The following is an 18714-nucleotide window of genomic DNA, read 5'->3' as shown; positions in this document are numbered from 1 at the left end:
TTATAAAATTGAACTCAAACTCCATAAAAAGTTTATGAATTTTCAGTTATAAAAGTTCAAACTCCATAAATTTTCCTGAAGCTTGAACTGCATAACTCAACTCTAGAAATTTCAAACCGCATCAATTTTAACTACAAGAACATTTCCTGGAGTTCTAGCATTTCAAGGTGTGCTGAAATTTTAAAGTTTTTCGTGTTTTAGTAGGGGTATAATCACCCAAATAATGTTTGCACGTTAAAAAATGACTTAAAGTATAATTTTCTTGATCATCAGTAATTCAGTAGATGTCTATTTGCTCATTTCTCATAAGTCATAACCCACTAGACTTGCTTTACGCCTTCAATGAATTCAGTATTTCCTTTTTGGTGGTTTAATAGGAAAAATCGGAGACAAATTGGTGTGAATAATTTTGTTGGCACGTTTTACCAAAGGAAAAGAAAGCTCCAAGAACAAATTAATAATTAAAATTTAAAACCTCATCTTTGTTGTTTAATTCAATGCTATCTCTACAATTATGAGTCTCCATTCGTAGCTAAGCTTACGTCCGTCCATTCCCTTAATTCTTCATTTAGATTTTTAGTATCATTCAAGCTATATTGTTAGTAATCAGGTTTGTCAGTAAAGTCATTCTCTTAAATTAAGATAACGTAAATTAATATTCTCTCAATTTATGACATATCTCTTAAAGTTTGCATTTTGGAGCACTCAAAATTCCATTACCCACTAAACATTTGCAGTGTTCATACAATTTTAGGGTGAGAGAATATTTTCCTGCGACTTATATGTTTTTCATAGTAAAAATGAGTGATTTACTTACATATTTTCTGGTGTTTATTATCTGAGTAGAAAATATATAGTATTTATTTTTTTGGTTGGAGAACGAAAAAAAAAATGTAATAACCATATAACAAGTTGTTTAGGCAAACAGTCACATTTCTCTACTAGTTACTGGTTGGCTATGCACACTAATATTCGGATGAATTGTTTGATTTTTACTTTTGTGGAGGAAAAATATAATTTTCAAAATCCTTTATTGCCTTTCTAATTTCAGTTTTGAGTAATCCCAACAATTACATTTTTTCAAAATAACATATAGTATAAAACAATTAGCAGTTATTCTCCGTGCAAAACCTTCAATTTTTACTTCCATAAATGTTTCAGGTGAAGGAACTTTCCATTTTCTTAAATAAATAGTAAGCCTTGGAACTTTATATATATATATTTTATATAAATGTGGTGTTCGGGCTAATTTGCGCGGACTTCGACTAATTCCACGGGATACTCGCCACCACGCACCACCAACAGAAAAAGTGTTGCTTAACAATGTACGTATTTAAAATATAAATACAGTACAATAAGGAATGATCATCCAAACAAGAAGATAGGAAAGTAAGCAAATGGAACAAATGCTCTAACAAGCCAGCCGTTCTTTATCCCAGGGGTTATGGGCGCCAAGGCACAACGAAGGCAGCCCGTAACAGCTCTCATGAAAAGGATTTTTTTTATATATATAAATTTGGTATTTTAGTGAGCAGAACCAAAACTGCTTCATTTTAAGAATGGATTTTTATTTTTATAGATTCGTAAAAAAAAAAAAAAAACGAATTCTTCTCATTCTTTATTATACATTTGCATAAAAGAAAGCTATAACAGTTTTCTGATATAAGGAAAGCATATCAGTGCAGAAGAACTGATCCACAGTTTGATTATTGCAACAATGTTTCTGCAAGCTCCTAAGCATAGTTTGCCAAGTTCTACAAAAGTGGAAGCAGCAAGACCTAGTACTAAACTACAACCTATTTATGGACAGTAAATTTATAATGAAAAACAGCTGCAAAATGTCAGGCTCAATTAGCAAACTAAACAAACTGTGAAACTTAGCTTTACAAAGGAAGTTTCATGATCACCAGGGTAATGATCAATACAGTACCAAAAGAAGGGTAATTATCAACAAAAGAAGTAAAGCCTTCTGGGTAGAACTTGGCTACAATTAATTCCTAGAATCAATTTTTCTATATTCTTTCTCATATATCTGTTCATTATAAGCAAAGCTTCAATTTCTCTGTACAGTTGGTTAGATGAACATCATTTGTTAGTATCCCGTTTCCCCCTTGAGAGCTCCTTTCTTCCCATAAGAACTTGTAAACAATTCTGTTATGTTCAATTTGAGAATGTGCAACAAAAAGTGGGCATAGAGATTGCTTTATGTTGACCGACCTTTAGCTAGCAGCTTAGAGCGAAGGAATTCTTGCAGCTCAGCCTTGCGAAGCTTATACACGCTGCCCAGTTTCTCTTGCTTTGCCACAGCCTTGAGTTGATTGATTGTCATTTTCTCGAGATCTGCGATGTTTGGTGATGGAACAATGAATGCTGTGGAATCAAGAAGTTCATCATTCTCAACTTTATTGACTCTAATATTTTGATTTGATCTGTCATATGATTTTACCAATCTACTCTGAAAATCTCTAAAATTCTCATTCTCTTGGAGGACTGGTCCCGTGGAACTTGTTATCCTTCTCTTCTTCATGTGAATCAAAGAAGTTGAACTGGTCTCTGGACTTCCCTTGATTGCTTTGTATCCAAACTCGTCACCTCCATTCTCCTTAGTACTTTCAGTCTTCCACTGCCTCTTGAGTTTTAGACCAGAAGGTGACTTGAATCCTAATTCCTTGGCAAGACATGGCTCTTTAACCATTTCTGAAGGTACGTTACATTTGAAGTTCAGCCTCCGACCTTCTATCTTCAGGGACAACTTTGAGTTAGGTTTACTTACTGTTAGTACTTGACTTTTGGGGAATTGCTTCACTTGCAGTTCACCTTGTAATTTTTCCAGTTGCTTGCTTCTGTCTTTCTTTTTAGCATGACCAGTTTCAATGGGAAGACCTTCACCCTTTATTCCAAGAAAAGATCCTGCACCAGTCTGCTTTTTACTTATCAACTGATTTGAGGTTTGCCTTTCTCTAGTCTGACCAGCCTTCCCTCTATTCTGTGTCTGTTCATCATATCCGGATTCTCTAGGTTCTTGTTTTACAGCACTTAGACGGGTCACCAGAATTGCTCCAGCAGGCTGTCAAATGACATTGTCCCCCTTTTAGACGGAAAAGTCTTAAATAAGAACCCGATAAAAAATTTGAGAGGTCATAATTCTTTTCTAAAAACTACATTGGGAAGATAAAGAATGACATGTAAACTAAGATTTGAAAATTGTAAAAGTTGATTTGAAGATCTTTAGTTGTTGTATTGTGATTTAAAGCACGTTAGATATTACCCGTGGCTTTTCGTCTTTTCAATATAAGCTAAACTCTGAGACAAGAGTCTACATTACCAGCATTGTGAAGATTAATTCAGGCAATACATCTTTGAAAAATAAGCCTCCTAGCCTGTTTCAATACTGTGATAGCACACTAAAGAAAATGGAAGATATTTCCCAACCTTAGGTTCTTTTCCAGTGCTTGTTTCCTCGATTTCTGGGGATGAATTTATGATTATCCTTTCATCAGTAGACCTTTGTTGCATCACTTCATCCTCCAAAATATCTTCTGATGTGTTGATCTTCCTCTTTGTTGTTCCACAAGAATGAGCTGTGCCTTTTAGAGGCTTTGTGCTTGCACTCTTTAAAACAGCACATGCAAACTGCTTTCGTAAGAGTAGATAAGCTAACCAGTTAGTTGAAACATCTAGATAGATATATAACCTTATATGAATGAAGGCTCAGTAAGCAGTTCTATAAATACATTGTTGAGATGTGAAGGACTTTCTTTTTTGCTTGCATTAATCAGCTTTGCAGGAATATCAGACTTGTCCAAAACCTTCGTTGTGAACTTTTCACTAGCATGGCTTTCCTTTGCACTGGAACCTTTGGTGATGGTGTGCTCATCCTGTTCATTGTTTGAGGAAGAATCACAATGCAGTCAATTGGATGGGTTTAGATGGAAAATTGATGCAATGAGGGAGCTGAAATGCTAACATTCATAGAGATATTTATCTGATAAATTTGTGCAGTATGCCCTAAATGGCTCAAATTCTTCACACTTACGGCACCCTCAATTGCAGACTGTGAAAACCCGCAAAGATGCTTACAGTATTTCCTTGGTTCAAATTTTCTTGCATTTTGCAACTCTTAGCAGAACAAGGTGAGATTATAAGCACTTACTGTTTCTTGATGATTTCTTTCTTCAACCACTGATGGTATCTGGACCGTAACATTGGCCTGGACAGAGAAACTACCATTTATTTCAACAGTCTCCATATCCTTTAAATTGTGGTCGTCTGTTGCTTCAAATTTCATACGAACAGCTGCAGCAAGCTTTGAACTTCCAAGAGTAGAGTTTGCAGGCTGTTGATTTTAAAGTAGAAGTTGTGGAAATTCATGAGTATGAGTCTAGTCTCAACCAACTACTTAATTTGCAAGTTCAACGATTATTAGCTATATAAAGGTAGAGATAATTCAACAATTAACAGCCATTATTTCCCTTTTTTTTTTTTCCCAATTTTAAGAGAATCACATTGAATTCCAAATGCTTCACGTGAAACAGCAATGCACATGTGTTCTTTTTCTTTTTCTTTTTTTCTTGGTGGGTGGAGATGGGTGGTGCAGAGTCGAATCAGTACAAAATGAAGATTTTCACAAAAGACGGCACTAAGATGGTGCTACAATATGTACAACTGAACCACAAGTATAGTTCCTTTTGTTCACAAGAGGCAGCAATTCACATGTGTTATCCAATAAGTACTAAATATCTAGCATTAACTTAACAAAATCAAGTGATTAAGCAATCTTGCCTAGGAAACAACAATCACAGCATCCAAGGCAATGGTAGATAAGAACAAGTAAATGTTCTGTGACCAAACCTGCTTGTCTAGTGTAGAAGAGAAATTTCTCAGCGGTGTCTCTAATTTCTCATGGATTCTCTCTGAGGGTTTTCTATTTGTTTGCAAGTGAACACCAGAACATTGGACATTTTCATTTTTCAAGGCCGTTATCAAACTACCAAGGTGATCAATCTTTTTATTCAAATCAGCAATGCACATATCCAACCATTTTTCATCAGCACGGGCTAGTTGGCTTTGTAGCATCACTATATCATCTTCAAGTTCAACAATTTCTGTATCAGCTTTTGCAATAAGTATCTCTAGCACTTGCAGACAACATTTCTCATTTATGGCATCTTCCTCTATAGTGTCTGTGGAAGCAAATCAATAGAAAATATGAGGCCAGTCAGATGCACATTGATCGAAAACTACGTCTATAAAAGTAAAGGCTGTAATAGACTTTTCAAGAAGTTAACAAAACAAGAGAACTACTTAATAAACTTACCAAGCTTTTGATTGACATAGAAGTTTTGAGCCAAATTGTTTGCTGGAAAACTGTTTTCATCTGAAGAAAAACTTAATAAGTCAGTGCGTAGAACCAAAGGGGTATTCTGTCCTGAAAACTAGACAGGTTTAAATAAGTAGGCAAACCACTAATCGAAAGATAATGCTACAAATAAGTAGGCACCTCCAGTGTAAGGTAGATCCCAGATGGACAAATGCATCCCTGTAAAAAAGTTTACCCCTGTATCAGAGACAAAAACGCAGGATTGCAAATACAGCAGCAGCAACATACCTAGTGTAATCCCACAAGTGGGGTCTGGCGCAGACCTTACACCTACCTTGGCAAGTAGAGAGGCTGTTTCCGAGACTACATCTTCCATTAAGCTATACACGTTGCAAGCTAATGACTGTACAGCTACCAAATTCAGTAAAAGCTCCTTGTGGCCAACAATTCAAAATGCAAAATTGCACATTAAAATTGGAAAACGCATTGCAGCCCTGCTAACTAATACAACTAAGGATGGTCCCTACGGTGCTTTCAGGTTTTAGAAAGAAGGATTTAAAAGCTCCCTTCATTGGAAGAAATGGTATGAACAGTAAATAGGGTCTATCTACATAAATTCAGATCCAGAAATGGTATATATCTAATAGATGAATGCATAAATACACATGAATGCATAAATACACATTCTTCAGAGTTAAACTGCTAGAAGATGAACTTAGAGTATGCTTCCACAAGATTATGGAATCTTATCGAGCTCCCCATGTCCTATTGTCCGACATCATGTCATTAAAAGTGAATACAAGAATTTGACTTGTATATCATGTAACTAACTAGTGGCGGAAAATAATACTATCAAAATCATGATAGGAAAGTTAGTTTGGCAGAACGAAAAACATCATATCAAAGTACATACTTGATTCCTAATAAACTTGTGAAAATTGTTTACAATAACAATATTAACAGTAGAGTGACGTCTTATCTCAAAAGAAGTGTCACATGAATTGGGATGGAGAGTAGGACCAAATTCTCCAGAAAGAAGAGCTGTGTTTATATCAAAAGCAACTCCATGGTATCTCCAGTTAATCAGGATATGTCTAAGCTATGTTACACGACCACTTGCCCAAGATAAAACACATCATACTATGACAAAATGCTCTTTTGACAGGTCTTTCTAAAATAGTGTTTCAGTCTATATATACACAATCCAAACATATCAACTACTAATGATGCCTGGGTTGCTAACAAGGCTTCAACAACTAAGGCTTAATCCTGATGAGTTGGCATAAACTGTATGATTTTTTTGTTTGACCAGATCTTGAATCCTACACCAATTAATGATGCGATGGGGGAAGTTTTTCTTTTATCATCAATGCTTGCCCAGTCGAGGCTTGTTCATGCCCAATCGCGACGGCAGAACCTTTCATTTGTCCCTAAGTCCCTAACCAAGCTCTATAATCCACCCGTCTTCCCCAGTCCCCGAAAGCCCTCCGGGAGTCCGGGGGGCTAGCCCTCTTTCTTCACTCGAATCTGAAATCCATTTTATTCTGTTCTTAGCTAAATCACATAGATTTTAGGTCTACTCTCTTAAAAAAAAAATAGTATAAATATCAAAACCCAAGCATATTTCATTATCTTTTTCTTGTTTTGCAGACAAAATAACTGTAGAAACAATCAAATGATCTTCAGGTACCTCAACTTCAAAATTACTAGATGGATTTCAGCAAGAAAATAATTATTGGATGAAAATCAAAACCCAAGCATATTTCACTATTTTTTCTTATTTTTCTCTAAAAAAAACTGTAAAAACAATCAAACACTCTTCAAGTCACTCAACTTGAAAATTATTGAATGAAAATCAAAACCCAAGCATATTTCACTATTTCTCTTATTTTTCTTTAAAAAAACTGTAAAAACAATCAAACATTCTTCAAGTCACTCAACTTCAACATTATTGGACAGATTTCAGCCCAAAAAAAATAAAAAATAATGGATGAAAATCAAAAACCAAGCATATTTCACTATTTTTTCTTGTTTTGCAGAAAACCAAAACTTATGAAAATAACAAAAAAAAAAAAAAGGAAACTCTCGTCAAATCACTCAACTTCAACATTATTGGATGCATTTCAGCCAAAAAAACATACCAGATAAAAATCAAAACCCAAACATATTTCATTGTTTTTTTTCTTGTTTTGCAATTAAAAAAAAAACTGTAAAAACAGTCAACTTGAAAGTTATTAGACATATTTCAGCAAAAAATAATAATAATAATGGATGAAAATCAAAACCCAAGCATATTTCGCTATTTTTTTCTTGTTTTGCAGCAAAACAAAATGTAAAAAAAAAATGGTAACTCTCTTCAAATCACTCAACTTCAACATTATTGGATGCATTTCAGCAAAAAAAAAAAAAAAAGTAATGGATAAAAATCATAACCAAGCATATTTCATTGTTTTTTTTTTCTTGTCTTCCCATTAAAAAAAAACTGTAAAAACAATCTACTTGAAAATTATTGGACATATTTCAGCACAAAAAAAAATAAAAAAAATAATAATGGATGAAAATCAAAACCCAAGCATATTTCACTATTTTTTCTTGTTTTGCAATTAAAAAAAAAAACTGTAAAAACAATCAACTTGAAAATTATTGGACATATTTCAGCATAATAATAATAATAATGGATGAAAATCAAAACCCAAGCATATTCCACTATTTTTATTTCTTGTTTTTCAGAAAAAATAACTGTAAAAACAATCAAACTCTCTTCAACTCAAAATTATTGGACGAATTTCAGCAAAAAAAAAAAAAAGGATAAAAATCAAAACCCAAACTTATTTCACTATTTTGTTTTCTTGTTTTGCTCTGAAAAAACTGTAAAAATAATGAACACAAACACTAACACTTTCAAAAAAGTACACACAACAAAAAAAAAATGAAGCTAAACATGAAAGTATAATAATGTAGTAAAACGAAATACCTGAAAACTCTTTAAGAATTTACCCAATAATAAAATGTGTAAAGGGTTTTATAGAAATTTATTTTAAAATAAAATGGAAAGTGTAGCGTTCTTATTATTAGTAGAAATAACTGCTAAAAATGGTGATTTTTGCAGAGATGAAGGGTATTGCAGTAAATAAATTGAAATTGAAGGGTTGTTTTATTGATTATTGTTGCATATTGTGACGTGGATGATTTATTTAAATTGATAGGGCCCACTATCTGGTTTTCCTAAAAAAAGGGATTTTGGGCCCACCTATGCTGACCTATTGATCTTGCTCTTTATAGTGATGATGATCATCATTTTTAATTACCTTGAAAAGCACAAATTTGAGACATAAAAAGAAAATGATATTTTCAGATTTTTAATACTTTATAAACTCAATTTTCATATTTGAACTATAGTTATTGTAATAAGGCTTAATGCATATGAGGCCATCTAAATTTGTCTTTTATTTTTTTATTTTGACACCTCAATTAAGTTGAACTCTTTAGTTAATTAAACAAATCTAGTCTATTAGATTAATAAGAGGACATGTGTCGAAATTATAAGGGTGTATTTGAGGAAATGGAGAGATCTTGTACGGACCAAATCCCTTTTGTATTGACTGATGTTGCCTATTTGTGACGTGAAAGATTTATTAAAGGGAAAAGGACACAAATGGTCATCCGGTTCAAACTATTGACAATTGGATGACCCAAGAAGCTCAAAAGATATTTTGTAGCCTTTTTAAAATAATCCATTTATTTTGTATGGATTATACAGCAACGATACGATGTATAGAAAAATCTATCATATGTATAAAAACTATATCATTGGTGTATTGAATATGTATCCCTACAATATGTGTTTAGAGAATGTATCCTTGTTGTATAATTTATGTTTAATAAATGTATAACCAACATATACTTACTAATTATACACATATTATACATGTTTTGGAATACTTCTTGAAGGCTAAATCAACGTATAAATATACACATATTATAAATGTTTTGGGATATTTCTTGAAGGCTCAATCAACGTATAAGTATATACATATTATAAATATTTTGGGATATGTGTTAAAGGATCAATATGAATTTTTTTGTCTACCTTTACTGGCGACTTTTTGATCTTTAGTCGCCACTAAAAAGTCTAATTTTTTTGTGGTGAATCTTTAGCGGCGACGAAAATTGCCACAAAAAATTTGATTTTTTTGAAAGTGAATTGACTGCTTGGCTAGCACCCGAGAATAGTTGGACCGCAAAGTCAGATCGAGTATTAAACCCAAATATGAGCCAAATAAATTCCTAATGGCTAGATAGCGTCCTTTTCCCATATTTAAATTGGAAGGGGCGCACTATCTGATTTTCTTAAAAACGGATTTTGGGCCCACCTATGCTGACCTATCGATCTTGCTCTTTATAGTGATCATTTTTAAATACTTTGAAAAGCACAATTTGAGATATAAAAAAGAAATAATTTTAATAATATACAATTCAGCATAAAATATTATATTTATGTGACCATATACTTATTCTATATCTGTATAGCTAACCTTTTTTTGTAACAATATTTATACATATGATATATAATATTATATAATTACTATAGACAATGTGTCAATCTTGTATAAAAGTGTATAATAATAAATAAAAGGGTAATGTTGGATAATATTAGAAATATGAGCCATTTCGGATAAATATTTTCTCCAAATAGACATAGATTGTTATTTTCCTTATTAAAAAAAACTCAATTTTCATATTTTTGTTAATTTCATATATTGATTCACAATAACAATCAAGTAACAAAATTATTTTCTATCATATTAAAGTAATTCAATTTTACTACTACAGTAGTAAACTCATTAAACCTTACCCACAGTAACAATGAATTCACAAAATTATCTTGCATCTCATTAAAATAACTGAAGTATACTCACTTTATTATTAGTGATTAAAGTCAATAAACCTTACAGTTATAGTTAATAAATTACAGTATTCGGTGTGACAAAAATGGTTTTATAGCCTTGTTATTAATATTAAAGTGTTGGTTACTTTAATATGACAAAAAATTGGTCTTGTATTTTTACTATTACAATAGGTAATGTTCAATGATTATACGTGGAATTAATCTTTTTCTCCTTTTTATTGATAAATCTACTAAGGTGTTGTGTAAATATTGAATGATGAGATACCTCAGAAGACTAGAGCGTAAGAAGTCGTTCGTAAAGTTAAGATATATAAATAATATTTTCGAACCAATTCGGGGGTGACTTTTGCATTTTCCTTCAATGTACTCACTAATTTTAGACTTAAAAGTTATCTTTAAAGTCAAAAATCAAAACTTTTGTGGCGTAGCTTTTAACTTTAGATGTCATTTTTATAGTAGTTACTAGTTAGTGTTTAATTGCAATATACTTTCCTTAAAAAGAACATTTTATATTACTTCCTACAGTGACCAATACTCTTTGTAAACACTTTTCTGACAAAGGAATAGTGAGGTTTCACATGCACATGCTATTTGCAATTTGTGGTGTCACATTTTTTTTTCCTCAGTTGTGGTGTCACAGTTAAGTCATCTAAACATAGAGTGATAGTTTTGGAAGTAGGTTTAAAATGTTTTTTTTAGATATACTTTTAGCAATTTTAGTTATTTAAATTTATCAAAAGTAAGTATTAGTTTATCTTCGTTAAACATTTAACAAGCAGTGAAGATTAAATATAGCAAGAAATACATATTTAGAAAATCTCAAATGATTAATTTAATGGGAATTGTGTTTTAAAGTAGTTTGTGTTTGAATGTAAATCAAGATATAATTTGCATTGCTAAAGGACGCAAAGTGCGTTTTATTACTTTATCAATTTATTTACATCTTTTAAACCAAAAAGAAGTTAAAATCATTTTTTTAGATATCTCAAATATATCATTCTAAAAGTCCTTTAGTTCCACTTGTTATTGAAAAGAAAAGTAAAACTTTTAATCTCATAAGTTTTTACCTCCAAGATTGTCATTTCCAATTTAAGATTACACGCTTTAAAGTCTTTTTTTTAAAAAAAAAAAAAAGAGAGAGAATAGAAGCACACTTATTTATTAATTTGATATATATATATATATATATATATATATGTAATAAATGTCTACAATAGAGATAAAAGACGACCATGGTATCCATTGAGTTTCAAATCATGTTGATTCTAAAGAAGTTTTCATTATTAAAATAATTCAGATTTAGAGTATAAACTACTCTTTTACTCTTAATATCGTGATTTTATAGCCACATATATTTATGGTAAAATTACTCAAATGACTACCTTATGGTAGTTCCCTATCATTTATAGCTACCCTTTTAAATATTATCATTTATAGCTATGTTTTCCCAAATTAAAGTATTTTCGGATGTATTTGAAGCGTGTAAATTCAGAGAAACACAGTAAAAAAAAAAAGCATATCCCTTGATTTTAGGCTATAACGGTGGGATCATTTAATTAGTTATTAATTGGTATTTTTTTACCGTACTCTTCTACAAAATCAGATTGTAGACTTCTTTTCCATAACCGTTTTCTAATCCTTCATCCAATCTTCAACATTCAAATGTAAAAAATCAAAAATTCAAAATTTGAAAACATTCAACAGCCAATGTATTTGAAGCTTTCAATATTGATTTCATTTTTTATTAACCCATGTATTTGATAGCATAACTAATGTATTTGAAGTTTCCAATCAAATCTCATGTATCTTATATTAAATCTCATGTATTTGTGTGAGTAACAATTTGCATCACCCATGTATTTGATGAGATTAATTTGAACAAAATACATAAATATATAGAAAACTTACCATGTATTTGCATCACCGGTATATTTGAAACTAGATGAACTAATGGAATTAATTTGAACAAAATACACAAATATATAGAAAAACTTACAAAAATACATCACCGGCCAAGCCAGAACAATCGGTGGTTATATCATAGAACATACACAAATATATATATTTTTCGTCTTCTCAAAACCCTAAAAAACTTGTTGATTGGTGAGATTGGAATTGAAATTTTTGCAGAAGAGAGAAGAGAGGAAGAAGATGACTATTTCACTGGACATTCACAAATTCTTTCCTTTTTAAAAAGGTAAGAATTTACTAAAAAAGAGAGAGAATGGTAATGTATATTAAGTGATTAATATTGTTACTATTAAAAGGGGATATGGGATTGGGAGTGCTAATTTTTAGGTGTATTTGTGAAATGGTAATTGAAAGTTACTGTGTGGCTATAATAGTTAAATTAGAAAAGTATTTAGTTATTATTAGTAATTAAAATAAAAGGTAGTTATTACCACTAATTATGTATTAGAAGTAGCTATAATGCGTAAAATTCCTAAATTTATAGCTTGTTTAAAACTAGGGATGACAAAAGTAGCCCAAACCCATTTGACCCGCTCAAGCTTTAATGGGTTTGGGCTAGAGTGATTTTGAAGATGGGCTAATTTAAGCTAACCCAAGTTGGCCCATCACAAATCATCAATCCAAACTGACCCATCAAATGAGCCCAAACTGACCCATCAATTGTCCTTCATCCATAAGTATAAAAGCTTCCAAACATGGTTAACTTCTTTTTTAATTATAATTTAAATTTATTTTTGTAATATTTTTATTTTTTAAAAATGTTTATTTTTAATTTTTTTTTAGAAAAAATTATTTTTATTTTATTTTTCATTTAATTTTTTTCCTTATTTTAAATTTTTTACTGATAATGTTTTATTTTAAGTTTTAATTTTTTTTTCCCGAGGGTGTATGCTTATTAATTTTGTTTAACCTATTTTTGACCCACCCATATCCGACACATGTTTGCCACTCTTAGTTGTGTACAAGACAACCATAAAAATATATAAATAAGACAAAGGGACAAAAGAGGCTGACAAAATCACTATTCATTACGTCAGTTAACATTTAATTTAATTTTGATTTATTTTTCAGAATAAATTCGAATATAATTTATGCACCAGATAACTTATGAGAAAATATTTATGGTGAATATCTTTACTATTTTGAGTAAAAGCATAGGTTTGGTTTTTTTTTATATCAGAAAAGTATTTAAATTTGATTTTCAAAACATGTTTATTTAGAAAAGCATGAGCGAGAGAATATTTGCAACAAAAAAATATTAATATTTTTAGTTTCTTCAAAATTTTGAAAAGTAAAATTTGAAGAACATTTCAATTCAGGATAGGGTTTTTTCCTCTCAGCGCAGGTTAGCTTAGCGTGCGCACCCATGGGGAAGAGGACTCGAATCCCTACACAGAAGGCGATCGAAGCTCAGGAAGGTGGAAAAAAAGGGGATACACAGATGAAGATGAAGGACAACCAGAAGAAACTAGGTGCGAAGGGTGTAAACACTGCGGGAACACCGTCTACAGTTGCGACAATGGCAATCGTAGGTGAGGAGTCGAATGAAGTTGAACTACCATCCCAATTGGAAATTGATGAAGCGATTGTGGTTGGAAGTGGGGAAACAGGGGCGGAGGCAACGAGGGAGACGACGACTCCACCAATGAAGAAAGTAGGGTCCCAAACAATTATGCAGGAATGGGAGGAAGCAATGCAAATGTCGAACAACACTGGAAGGCAATCATGGGCGGATGAGGTAGACGCGGCAGTAGAGATGAGGGGAAAAGGCTCAATTTGGGACAATTTCGACATATCCAAAATATCCAATGCTGGGTTTAAACTCGATTTTGTGTCGCCACTCAAGGAAGGTGAGTCTCACGTATGCGAAATTGAAATTGAGGATATAACATCAAAAATTGCTTATTGGAGGAATGCGGTCGTATGCTATGTACTGGGAGCTCATCCCCCTTTCGCTGTGATGAGAGGATACATACAGAGACAGTGGGGGAAACACGGAATTAACAAAATCTCAATGATGAAAAATGGTATAGTCTTGGTGCGATTTGATAACCTGGAAGGGAAGAATGAGGTGTTACAAGGCGGGATATATCACTTTGACAATAAACCTTTCATTGTAAAAGCTTGGAATGAGGATATGGAGTTCACTCGAGAGGAGCTGTATACAGTACCAATTTGGGTGACATTTCTAGGGTTGGACTTCAAGTACTGGGGTCCTAAAGGGTTAAGTAAAATTGGAAGTCTCATTGGCAAACCTTTGATGGCAGATAAGAACACTGAAAAGAAGATTGGGTTGAATTTTGCGAGACTTCTGATTGAGGTAGATGTGGACACACCGTTGCCGGATAAGGTGTATTTTAGGAATGAGAAGGGCAACATCATCGAGTAGAAAGTTCAATACGATTGGAAGCCTGTGTTATGTAAGTATTGTAAAAACTATGGGCACTCAGAGTTAGAGTGCAGGATGAAGAAGCCTAGGTCTCCACCAAATAAACAACAACTAGTGGCGCAGACTACTCTTTTAGAGGGGAATGATTTCCCCACTCAACCAAAGCAAGTAGGGGACGAGGCAACAGCACCACTAATGGGTAAGGGCACAGAGCCAAGGAAAGGTGACACATGTGTAGCACAAGGAGGGGTTGAAGAAGGACAACTACAAGGGGCTAAAGCTAAAGAAGCAATTAGGAAGTTCCCGGAGCAACAAGATAAACGTACAGGTTGGGTGTCTCCGCTAAATACGAGCAGGATGCCTAAGGTGCAGGGGAAACAAGGGGTGTATAGTCAGAACCCTTTTGACGTGCTGAAAGGACCAAGTACAAGCCAGTCACACCAAAGCAGTCAGGTTGCACATGGGGGAGGCACTGATCTTGCCCCTAAAGGAAATGGATAACATCCTTTGTTGGAATATTAGGGGCTTGAATGCCCCTAACAAACAAAAGGAGGTAAAACTCCTATGTAATAATGAAAGTATTGGATTGGTAGCATTGTTGGAGACCAAAGTGAAAAGTAACAAAATAGAGCATGTTGCGGAAAGTATGTTTGGAGGTTGGGAATACATTACAAATTTAGACCACCACTACAATGGGAGAATATACTTGTCTTGGAGGCCGGATTACTATCAGGTTGGTCTGGTCACTGGCTCTGCTAAAAGTATTACATGTACTGTTAGGGATAAAGTATCCCAATTAGAGTTTCAGTTGACAATTGTATACGGATTCAACACCAAGGAGGAGAGAAGGGAGTTATGGAGTCAGTTGGAAAGCCTAAGTGCGGGAGTCACAACACCATGGTTGATTATGGGAGACTTTAACGTGGTACTACATGCAGATGATAGAGTTGGAGGCACACCAGTAAGTCTGAGTGAAGTTGTGGATTTTCAGGCGTGTGTTGATTCTTGCGAGTTGATTGAGTTACCACATGGAGGAAATAGGTATACTTGGAATGATAAGCATGGAGATAGTATAATCTTTTCCAAAATAGATTGGGCGTTTGTTAATAAAGAATGGTTGGATAATATGCCCGTGGTTAATGCCAATTTCCTAGTAGAGGGGATAAGTGATCATTGCCCATTGAAAATTGCAAAAGAAGGGGGAAATAACAGATCCAAGAAACCCTTCAAATACTGTAATGTCTGGGCAAAACACCCTCAGTTCCTAGATACTGTTAAGCAAGTCTGGCAAGCACCTGTGGAGGGGTGGTATATGATGCAAGTGGTTAAGAAACTTAAGCAGCTGAAGCAGAATCTCAAGAGCCTGCACAAACAACACTTTCGGAATATACTTGTTGAGGTCGAGGAAGATAGGGCAGCTTTAATACAAGCGCAGAGGAACTTACATCAAAGCCCATCTAATATCACATTGCAAAATCAAGAGAGGCAGCTATACCAGCAGTTTAGGAAGTCATCGTACCTAGCTGAGATTTTCTTGCAACAAAGAAGTAAGGCAAATTGGATAAGATTGGGAGATGATAACACAAAGTATTTTTACTCTATAATCAAGCACAAAAGGCTACAGCAAGCTATTACTCAGATTCAAGATAAGAATGGAGTATTGCAGACTGATGAGCAAGCTATAGCACGTGTGTTTGTGGATTATTATAAGGAATTGCTGGGCAGGAAGGAGCAGAATAGAAGCAAAACATTCGGGAGTTTTTTGAACAATGGACACACACTCTCAATAGTACAACAGATGGAACTGATCAGACCATACTCAGCTCAGGAAGTGAAGCAAGCCATGTTCAGTATTGATATAAATAAGAGCCCCGAACCAGATGGTTATAGCAGCGGTTTCTTTAGAGAATCATGGAGTTTGGTGGGAAATGATGTTACCCAAGCAGTCCTACAATTCATGGAGAATGGTAAATTACTAAAACAGATTAATTCCACTATAATCTCGCTAATTCCCAAAGTTTCGGTACCTGTAGTTGCCAGCCAGTTCAGGCTAATATCTTGTTGCAATGTTATCTACAAGTGTATCTCCAAGTTGCTGTGTTTGAGGTTGAAGAAAACTCTTACTAGCCTTGTGTCAGACAACCAAGCAGCATTCGTAGAAGGCAAATCATTAGTGCATAATGTACTGATTTGCCATGACTTGTTGAGACATTATAATAGGAAAGCAGCATCTCCTAGGTGTCTCATGAAGATTGATCTGAGGAAGGCATACGACATGGTAAGTTGGGATTTTATTGAGGAAGCCTTGAGAGGATTTGGTTTTCCAGAAACATTTACTAATCTGGTCATGACTTGTGTTACAACCACTAAATTCTCAGTAAAAGTAAATGGGGAAGGGCATGGATATTTTGAAGGGAAAAGGGGTCTCAGACAAGGTGACCCCATATCACCCCTTTTGTTTGTACTTGTCATGGAGTATCTGTCAAGAATTCTTAGGAAAATGAGTGAATTACCTGACTTTCGATTCCACCCTATGTGTAAAAGTACTAGACTGACTCATTTGATCTTTGCAGACGATCTTATGATCTTTTGCAAAGGGAACATAAGATCAGTTTCTAGAGTAATGGAGGCACTCAAGCACTTCAGTGGTGTTACGGGGCTGCTAGCAAATTTGGATAAGTCCAATATCTTCATAGCTGGAGTAGAAGACAAAATTAAGGAGGAAATTATTAGTACAACTGGGTTCTCTATGGGAGTCTTGCCTATGAAATATTTAGGACTGCCACTTACTTCCAAGAAATGGAATAGCATGGACTGCCAACAGTTAGTGAATATGATTACCAGTCGAATTCATGATGCATATGCTAAGCACTTGTCCTACGCTGGAAGATTACAAATTATAATGGTAGTGCTGTTTTCAATATATAACTTTTGGGGTGCGGTATTTATACTGCCCCAGAGTGTACTGAAGGAGATAGACAAAAAATGTAGGGAGTTTCTATGGGGAGCTTTTGAAGAGAAAAGGAAAATTGCTTTGGTAGCATGGGACAAAATCTGTATGCCGAAGAAGAATGGGGGACTTAACATTAAAAGGTGTAGTAAATGGAACATTGCTTCTGTAGGAAAACTACTTTGGCAAGTGGCAAGCAAAAAAGATATCCTGTGGGTGAAATGGGTTAATGGCATCTATCTAAAGTCTGAGGAGAACATATGGGAACATACACCACCTGGGGATTGTAGTTGGTACTGGAAGAAGTTAAATTCCTTGAAGACTCAAATGGTTGACTGGTATCAAGGAGATAGGTATAAACTTACCCCAACAGGCGCTTACTCTGTTTCAAGAAGCTACGAGACTATGCTGGGGACTATGTCAAGGTTTGGGGAAGCAGATCTGGTGTGGAGTAAAATCATGATACCTAGGCAGAGGATGATAGTGTGGTTAGCATGCCAAAATAGACTACTCACCAAAGAGAGACTAACAAGGCTGAACATACAGGTAGACGATCAGACCTGCTGTCTGTGTGATGCAGCAGTGATAGAAACGCAGCGCCACTTGTTTGCTGATTGCCAATGGATTTCAGGAATCAGGAACACACTGAGTACATGGCTGGGTATTCCCATACTGTGCCGAGGAGTACATGACACAATTAGATGGATTAAAAGAAGACGATGGAAGCAGTTCCAGAAGGAGATAGTCACAGCAATTTGGGGAGCATTGATATACTACACATGGCAAGCAAGAAATTGGAAAATATTCAAGGAAGCAAATGTAAACAAAGAGTTTGTTACCGTACAGATACAAAAGGAGGTCAGGGAAAGATTAGGCATGCTAAAGTGTTCAAAAAGAGCCCGTAGGTGTCAAATTTTGATTCAGAAATTATGTAACTAGTTCTGGTGGCTCGAGGTCTAGTATTGTCAAGACAACCTTCCTAGAAGGTGGTCAAGAACACTAGATGCTCCTTAGGATGTAATGTTTATTTGTTTGTTATGGTAATAATTCACATTTCATTACCAAAATTTTTTTTTTGAAAAGTTGGGTTAAGTTGGGCGGGTTAGGTTATGACCCCTCATTTAACCCATCTTGACCCAACCCATCTTAGCCCAAATAAGTTTTAGACAGGGTTG

General features: G+C 34.2%; 2 protein-coding genes across 6 annotated transcripts; one reads left to right on the top strand and one right to left on the bottom strand.

The window, feature by feature from the left end:
- Nucleotides 1-1970: 1970 nt before the first annotated feature.
- Nucleotides 1971-8400, bottom strand: LOC132614339 (uncharacterized). Of its 5 annotated transcripts, XM_060328764.1 has the most exons (9): nucleotides 8295-8392; nucleotides 5609-5723; nucleotides 5501-5539; nucleotides 5318-5377; nucleotides 4852-5183; nucleotides 4154-4336; nucleotides 3735-3878; nucleotides 3433-3636; nucleotides 1971-3067 (listed from the first exon to the last, which is right to left on the bottom strand). In XM_060328764.1, exons 2-9 carry the CDS (start codon nucleotides 5694-5696, stop codon nucleotides 2204-2206), a joined length of 1914 nt encoding a protein of 637 aa, XP_060184747.1. In that variant the 5' UTR covers nucleotides 5697-5723; nucleotides 8295-8392; the 3' UTR covers nucleotides 1971-2203. The 5 variants fall into 5 exon arrangements, with proteins under 5 accessions (XP_060184747.1, XP_060184744.1, XP_060184748.1 ...); XM_060328761.1 differs by having other exon boundaries at nucleotides 5501-5723; nucleotides 8295-8400; XM_060328765.1 differs by lacking the exon at nucleotides 8295-8392 and having other exon boundaries at nucleotides 5655-8253.
- A 5166-nt stretch (nucleotides 8401-13566) lies between these two features.
- LOC132613322 (uncharacterized) lies at nucleotides 13567-14589 on the top strand. Its single transcript, XM_060327340.1, has one exon. The coding sequence runs from the start codon at nucleotides 13567-13569 to the stop codon at nucleotides 14587-14589; it is 1023 nt and encodes a 340-aa protein (XP_060183323.1).
- Nucleotides 14590-18714: the final 4125 nt, after the last annotated feature.

The sequence above is a fragment of the Lycium barbarum genome, chromosome 10 (genome assembly GCF_019175385.1).
Source record: "Lycium barbarum isolate Lr01 chromosome 10, ASM1917538v2, whole genome shotgun sequence".
In the NCBI taxonomy this organism is placed as follows: domain Eukaryota; kingdom Viridiplantae; phylum Streptophyta; class Magnoliopsida; order Solanales; family Solanaceae; genus Lycium; species Lycium barbarum.
Note: the sequence above shows the minus strand (reverse complement) of the source record. Positions and strands in the feature narration are given on the sequence as shown.

What these genes read in the sequence shown, in the direction of transcription:
- LOC132613322 (XM_060327340.1), top strand. Translation starts at nt 13,567, where the DNA reads ATGGGGAAGAGGACTCGAATCCCTACACAGAAGGCGATCGAAGCTCAG.
- LOC132614339 (XM_060328761.1), bottom strand. Translation starts at nt 5,696, where the DNA reads ATGGAAGATGTAGTCTCGGAAACAGCCTCTCTACTTGCCAAGGTAGGT. An exon ending in CTATGTCAATCAAAAGCTTG is followed by an intron (nt 5,184 to 5,317) that starts GTAAGTTTATTA and finishes TTGCTTCCACAG; the next exon opens with ACACTATAGAGGAAGATGCC. An exon ending in GTCCTTCACATCTCAACAAT is followed by an intron (nt 3,637 to 3,734) that starts GTATTTATAGAA and finishes CTCTTACGAAAG; the next exon opens with CAGTTTGCATGTGCTGTTTT.